General features: G+C 42.4%; 1 protein-coding gene across 7 annotated transcripts in view; it reads left to right on the top strand.

The window, feature by feature from the left end:
* CTNNAL1 (catenin alpha like 1) overlaps window positions 1–7,949 on the top strand; it is a 53,559-nt gene that overhangs the window by 25,734 nt on the left and 19,876 nt on the right. For 6 of the 7 annotated variants that reach the window (XM_006088043.3, XM_023753297.1, XM_023753300.1 and 3 more), the window contains 3 exons: window positions 2,093–2,179; window positions 4,727–4,885; window positions 7,073–7,165. In XM_006088043.3, coding sequence (XP_006088105.1) covers window positions 2,093–2,179; window positions 4,727–4,885; window positions 7,073–7,165 — 339 coding nt within the window. The remainder of the gene's footprint in view (window positions 1–2,092; window positions 2,180–4,726; window positions 4,886–7,072; window positions 7,166–7,949) is intronic. The other variant, XM_023753298.1, reaches the window with a different exon arrangement.

Here is a 7,949-nt window from a genome sequence, read left to right on the forward strand (position 1 = left end):
ACCGGCTGCCATAGAAGTACCCTTTGTCAGTAGCTCTCCCCTAAAGTTGTGAGAGATGGGGACGCTAACCCCATCAGCAGGAATGTGGATGTGGTCCAGAGGGAGACGAGGGCGTCTCATTCCTCGTCCCCCTCCTGCTGGGCCAAAGAACCCTTACCATCCACGCCTGTTTACCATCCACGCCTGTTTCCCATCCTGGCCAGTCTGGACTCTGTGCCATCCTCGCCATCACAGTTCACCCTGTTGTCTCTGCTCTTCCCCCAAACTCACCTCTGGAACATTCCTCCCCAAAATGCTTCTTCAGAGTGGGGAGCAGAGGAGACCCCACCTAGAAGGTCTTGGGACCCGAGTCTTACCAGAGGCACTCAGATGTGCACAGCTCCTCACTCTGAGGACAGCTGGTTTGCAGACACAACGATTTAGGAAGCTTATGGAGGTCTAGATGCAGTGAAGACGGTAGATCCAGCTGCCGGTGGAAGGTTTCTCACCCTCGCACAGATTCCTGGTCTGTGGAGAGACTCTTAAAGAGCATTCATAGGCTAGTGATCTACGTAAAACATGGGCAGGAGAGGGAAAGGCTGGCAGAGGTGGGACAGCACAGGATGCAGGTGCCAAGTTTCTTATAGAGGGTGGGTTACAACATTGAGAGACAGAAGCCTGAGATGACGCTGGCACCTTTATTTACTTCTTAGACTTCAGCTGTGTCAAACGGTATTTAACATGGATTTCAACATATAGCATGGAGAGAACAAATCTGGAACATATAGCATGGAGTGAACAAATCTGGACGTCTTAAAGGGAACGCTTTGGCAGTAAAGATGATGAGGAAGGGTGAATGTGGCTGGGAATGGACTGACCAGAGCAGAGCTTACTTCCTTTAATACATTGATTTATGAATGAAGAGTAGATACGAATCACAGATTTCACTCATATTTCCTTGGCATCACAGCATGGCAAATGCTCACATTAGCAGGAAAACGTAACCTAGGGTAGAGTAGTGTCAGGGATGGAAGCAATGTTTTCTGTCTAGTTTGAATGATCTGTGCGATTTCTAATCTGAAGTATAGATTGCTTTGTGTTAAATATGTGAGCCCACCGTTCAGGGAAAAGCGTTTCCGTGAGGAAATGCTGTCTGTGTTGGGAATCTGATTCTATCAGTACTTAGGTTTGCAAGTAGCACCTTTCACATGTTTCACAAGCACTGGCATCTCCGATTCTGCATTCCATGTGTATTGTTCATGCATTCATTTATTTCCGTTGTTACCGTGGGCTTTTTATATGCCAGGCACTGGAAATCTAGAGATGAAGAAGATAAAATCTTTGCCTGCAAGAATTTGCAATGTAGAAGAATGTGGGGAGGGGTGAGGCAAGTACAGAAAGCTATGTAAGCGTCCAAAGAGAAGGAAAGACCATGTGTTGAGAGGATTTGAAGGGGGATTGATTTTTATTCAGGGAGAAAAATGAAGATGGCTTCTTGAGGATATTGACATTTAACTTTGATTTATTCATTCAAAGAACTGAACACTTCCTTCCTTCCATTTGCTGTGCCAGGGATTATGGATTCAGTGGTGAACAAACTAAATATGATCGCAGCCTTCAAGGGGCTTACCAACGCCTAGTGGGAAAGACAGACATTAAACAAATAAGTAAAAAAGTAAACATGTAATGGCATACTGGGATGACGACTTAGACTGAGGGTTAATGTGGGTAAGAAGAGGGTCTCATTTAGGTTGTGTGATCTGAGAGGGTGTAAGGCCTTGAAAAGGATTCGTGTTTTAATTTTTAACTAGGTCAAGAATGATGATGAGCATCCTAGGCACAAGATAAAATAGTTTAGTCTTAGATATGATAAATTTATGTAAGAAAGTTAGATTTTAGAAATTAACCCATTTATAGAGTGGGAAAATATAACTAAATACTTAAAATTCTACTTTCTGTTCTAACCATAAACAGATAAATTTTAAAAATCTACTTTTCTTATAGTGCACAGAATGATATTAAAATTTATTATAATTTATAATTCAAGTAAAATTGGAGTCATCAGATGAAAAAGATGAGGTAACCCTATGTATATACTTTTTAAATTTGTTAGCAAAGCAAGAGAACAAAAAGCATCGCTGAAGAGCTGGAACTCAGTATATTGAAAATCAGTCATGGCCTCAATGAACTTAAGAAAGAAGTAAGTATAGTTTGAAATCAAGCCTCTTGTAACTCTTTGCAAATTTTCATGTTGTGTATGGTATGTAGGAAATGCATTAGTATGTCGCTGTGCACAGAAAATAAGTTTTTAAAGTTTTCCTTGGACCTACTAATTTTGAAGCCACCATTTTATTGGTGCCATCAGTCTTAAAGCTTGTACATGAATGTCCACAGGAGCGCTACTTATAATGGCCCCAGACTGGAAAAAAACTAAAATCTCATCAATGGGAATTGATAAACGAATTTTGGTATGACTAAACGAAATATTGTTCAGCAATAAAAATTATATACATGGTGATCTGTTTCACAGCTTACTTGGTACCGACCTCTATTGACACCTTCATTTTCACATCCTATTAAACATAGAAGGATACCATTTTCTATGGTTTAAACAAACCCCACCCATTCCCCCCACCCCCCATCCTATTCAATTTCAACTGAACTATTGTTAGAAATGTGACTATCAGAAGAGCACAAAATCCCTGAGGCGGAGTGGCTTTCCACAAGCTTCATTTTTCTTACCTCTGGAATGGGTATAACAACCACCACCTAGGGTTTTGTAAGAATTAAGGGCGATGACGTCTATAAAGCTGTTGTCAGTACATTGCACGGAGCAGGAATTGGTGTTATTCCCCCTTCCTCCCTTAGGGTTGGTCATAAGTTGTCTCTAGAACCATTTGTAAAATTTACGTGGCCTTGGACAAGTGACTCCGCCTTTTCATAGTCTGTAGAATAAAGGGCTGGCATTAACTATTCTCTAAGGCCCTGGTGGCTAAACAAAGTCTTTTAAAATCCTCATGTGATATTTTGTTTCCAAAAAAAGGGCATTTTAATGTCTTTGTTTCTGACTAATGATTCTCACTTGATTGTGTGAATGTGGACTGCCTATTGTTAATTTCGTAGCAAGCCCTGTAATTTGAGTTGACATTGGATTACTTCCAAGGGGGAAAAAATCACTTCGTTCAAATAGGCTCCACTCAAGATCAGATTTTTTTTCTGGGGACAGTGTTATTAAAAGTGATCTCTCTCTGGATAACCCCAAAAGAACCTTTCTTTTAAATTTATAATTTTATTGATTTCAGAGAGGAAGAGAGAGGGAGAGAGAGATAGAAACATCAATGATGAGAGAGAATCATTGATTGGCTGCCTCCTGCACGCCCCCTACTGGGGATCGAGCCTGCACCTGGGCATGTGCCCTTGACCAGAACTGAACCTGGGACCCTTTAGTCCACAGGCCAGTGCTCTATCCACTGAGCCAAACTGGCTAGGGCCTATCACATTTCTTATTTTAAGGTCAGGATAAGAAGACTTTGGAGTTAATAGTACCCAAAGATATCCAGTGTGAGTGGGCCATGCTTAAAATGCACTCCAAAGTCAAATATAACCTTGGAGGTTTTTTTACCCTTTTATGTATCATTTCTACTGCGACCCAGGTGTTAAGAATAAAGTTCTGGGTAACAACTATAGATGGACTGTAACCCCGCTGAGGGGAAGGTTGTATCCTATTTGTCACGTGGGCCCAGGCTCTAACCCAGTGCCTGCCATGATGTAGGTGTTCAATCAAATTGTGGTGACTACCTTATTGGCTAAATCCCACATTGATCCTTTTTCAAAAGTCTGATAAAAAACTGACTCAGTGGATGAGCACGACCTATGAACCAGGAGATCATGTCAGGGCACATGCCTAGGGGCATGCAGGAGGCAGCCAATAAATGATCCTCTCATCATTGATGTCTCTCTCTCTCTCTCTCTCTCTCTCTCTCTCTCTCTCTCTCTCTCTATCTATCTCTCTCTTCCTCTCTTCCTCTGTCTCTCTCTCTCTCCCCGCCCTTCCTCCCTAAAATTAATAAAAATATATTTTTAAAAAACATTCACTCTTGCCCTAACTGGTTTGGCTCAGTGGATAGAGCGTTGGCCTGCAGACTGAAGGGTCCCAGGTTTGATTCCAGTCAAGGGCATGTACCTTGGTTGTGGGCACATCCCCAGTAGGGGGTGTACAGGAGGCAGCTGATCGATGTTTCTATCTCATCGATGTTTCTGACTCTCTATCCCTCTCCCTTCCTCTCTGTAAAAAATCAATAAAATATATTTTAAAAAACACACAAAACAAACAAAAAAAACACTCAGTCATGATGACAAACTACCAATTGATTTTTTTCTTAATACTTTGGATACCATACTGTAATACTGTTCTATTCCTTGAAGAGTAGCAGAAGCATTTTTTAAGGTAAGAGAGGAGTTGTGTGGGAAAGAGCTGATTGATAATAGAATGAACAAGGGATCGAGTTCATTTTCTACAAACGGCATTACTGCCCACACAGGGGCCTCGAAGATGTTCCTGTCACCCGCCCAGGTCTGCACAACTGCTACCGTTACCGTGGGGACCTGTGCACTCCCCCCTGAAAGGTTCCACTGGGACTGTGTTGAGGTCGCTGCTCTTTGGTCTTTAAAGTGATTCTGAGGTGCTTGGCCACAAAATCTCATGGTTTGTTGTTTGTTTCATACCCTTCACCCCCCACATCTGCAGCTTCACAGCACAGCAACTCAGCTGGCAGCAGATCTGTTAAAATACCATGCTGACCACGTGGTTCTAAAAGCGTTAAAACTTACGGGAGTAGAAGGAAATCTAGAAGGTTTGGCTGAATGTGCCTGTAAATTCTCAGAACAGAAAGAGCAGCTTGTCGAGGTGAGTGATCGGTTTACTTGTTCAAGAAATGGTGGTTTAATGATAGCTGTATATCATCAGGGAACGTTAACGCAAATGCAGTTTCGGGGCACCTTACGTGAGCATTTTCTCTCTCGTTTGGAATTCTAAAGGTATTATGTTTATCTGTTCTGACCTTAGGCAGTCTGGCTTCTAAAACAAAACAACCCAAACTGCTGGAACCCGCAAATGCACTTCTTGTTAATCTTCTTTTCCTTATTCTCCTTGAGAGCTCAGTCTCTGAGCAGCACTGTGGGTCTCAGCAGGGAAAGAATGGCACACTCAGATTAGGATCATCTAAAGATGGTTTAATAAAGGAGCTGTTTACAGTGGCATACACGGGGGGCGGGGGAGGAAACCATGGCAGTGCAGTAACTGGGCTGAGTGAGAGCAGAGCTGGTACCACCCCCACGCCCACACTGACGGGAGGGAGTGGTTACTGGAGACTGGAAGGGCATGGCGTCTTCCAGAGAGACACCTTGAGAGGTGGTTTTAGGACTAGACATAGAGACAGTCCAAGGTGACCCTGCAGGGAAAGAACCTGGGAATAAAGGCCCTTACTCTCCTCATCCCTGCTGGTCTATTGCTGGGGGTTCCCATTGGCCAAACATAGCTGCAGACCATGTAGATCAGTGTCCCGGGACAAAAGCAGATTTGAGAGAGAAGGAGGGTAAATATGGAGGGACAGGGAGAAGCCATCCAGTACAAAATCCTTCTCTGAACCTCTCCTGTTCTTCCCAAATCTCTGTTACGTATTACTGGTGCTTACCTGCCACTTTTGCTATAATTCCGATTATTAATTGACTAGAGGCCCAGTGCATGAAATTTGTACACTGGTAGGGTTCCTAGCAGCTGCCAGCTGCCGGCCGGGGTCTCCCTCCCTTCCCCCGGCCGGCCCCGCCCCCTGGTCGAACTCCCAGACAACTCATGGTCGAGGGGACAATTTGCATACTATGCTTTTATTATATAGGATATTCTAAGTCTTCCACCTATTAAGAATGTCTGACATCTGATCTGCTAGTAAAAAATACATACTTAAACCATGTATACCTTCTATATAAAAGGTATGACTTAGACCACATGCATATAAATGCACAAATATGAACCATCTAGCTGTCTTTAAATTATCTAATATACCCTGCTCATCACATCTCAGACTAAGGGCTGAAGAAACCTTTAGGTCAACTGGACTAGCTTCCTCTCCTTCATTTGATTATATCTTAAAACTGCTAAGGAGCATTCTTTTTTTTTTGTCAATCCTTACCTGAAGATATTTTCCCATTGATTTTTTAGAGAGAGTGGAAGGGAAGGAGGGAGGGAGAGAGAGACATCAATGAGAGAGAGACATCAATGAGAGAGAGACACTGATTGGTTGCCTCCTACATGCGCCCTGACTGGAGCCAGGGATCAAACCTGCAACCCAGGTACATGTCCTTGACTGGGAATAGGATCCGAGACCTTTTGGTCCAAGGGCCGGTGCTCTAACCACTGAGCAACCGGCCAGGGCAGGAGCATTCTTAAAATGAGTGTAGCTTCATCTCCTTTTAAAACAATTTTGATGCTGTTTTGTTTGTAAGCCAAATATTATGACTGTAAGCAAACTCGGTAATTATAAGATTCCTGCAGCAAATCTTTTTAAAAGATGAAAAAATATTTTTTTTCTAATTTGTTGTTTCAAGCCTCAAGGTTTTCAATAATTTTTGCTGATATAGGTAAGTTCTCCACTCATTATATCGGTCTTGCCTAATCCAGTGTTATCTCCAATGAAAGGTGTGTTAATTAATTTCCCACGAAGGAAAGTGGTTTTTGTTGACAGGAAGAATGCTTGGCGTTTAATAATTGACCTAGTTTAGCCTAGAGACCTTGGGCAAGTCACTTCTCTGAGCCAGGTGTCTTCATATATAAAATGTGTGGGCACTGCCAGATCCTTTCGAAGGCTCCTCCTGGCCCGAGAAGTCTGTGAGCACCTTGCCATGATCAGATAGGACACAAAAACAATGCTCTGTACCCTTATTTGTTCCTCGAGATTCTGTTAGTAACCAATATAGTATTATAGTTTCTCCTTGATGTAAAGACTTGTTTGTATGGATTTTCATGTTTTATTGTCGCTATAAATGATAACATGAGTCTGTCTTGTGGAAGTTGAACTGTAGAAATGCTCTCTTGCAGACCTGTCGATTGTTGCGACATGTATCTGGGACGGAACCTCTTGAAATAACCTGCATCCACGCAGAGGAGACATTTCAGGTGACCGGCCAACAGGTACGACCAACAGCAGGTTGTTCCTTCTATAGTAAGGCTTGTCTGCGTGTCATAACAGATCGTGTGCAAGCAAGAGAAAGTGGTTCTGCATAACTACAGGCCAAATCTCCCGAGAGAAACGCACACTCCGGAATTTTCCGGTACAGCGCCGGAACATAGCTGACATTCCACTGGGTTATCTGGTCATCTGCCAACCTGGAGATTGGCCCATTCAAGGGAAGCCTAGTTTATATCTACTTTAATGAAGCTGTTGACAATGTGGGTTGTTGTAACACGTTTGAAAAGTAAGCTATCTCTATGTAACAAGCCATAAACATATTCACATTTTGACCCTGTAATTCTTAAGGACATAGGAGATAAACAAAAACAAAAACAAACAAATGGAAAATGATGTTTGTTACAACATTACTTATAATAAGATCCCATTGGAAACAAAATGGCTATCTTAAGTTAGGTAAACAATATAACTTAAAATAATAATAAAAACTAGAATTAGCAACATTGAAAAATGTTTTGTTAAAATGTTGGGGCATAGCCCTAGCTGGTTTGGCTCAGTGGATAGAGCATCAGCCTGCGGACTGAAGGGTCCCAGGTTTGATTCCGGTCAAGGGCACGTGCCTGGGTTGTGGGCTTGATCCCCAGTAGGGGACGTGCAGAAGACAGCCGATGAATGATTCTCTCTCATCATTGATGTTTCTATCTCTCTTTCCCTCTCCCTTCCTCTCTGAAATCAATAAAAATATATTTTTAAAAAATTAAAAAAATGTTGGGGCATAAAAGCATT

Source organism: Myotis lucifugus, unplaced genomic scaffold (genome assembly GCF_000147115.1).
Source record: "Myotis lucifugus unplaced genomic scaffold, Myoluc2.0 scaffold_43, whole genome shotgun sequence".
NCBI lineage: Eukaryota > Metazoa > Chordata > Mammalia > Chiroptera > Vespertilionidae > Myotis > Myotis lucifugus.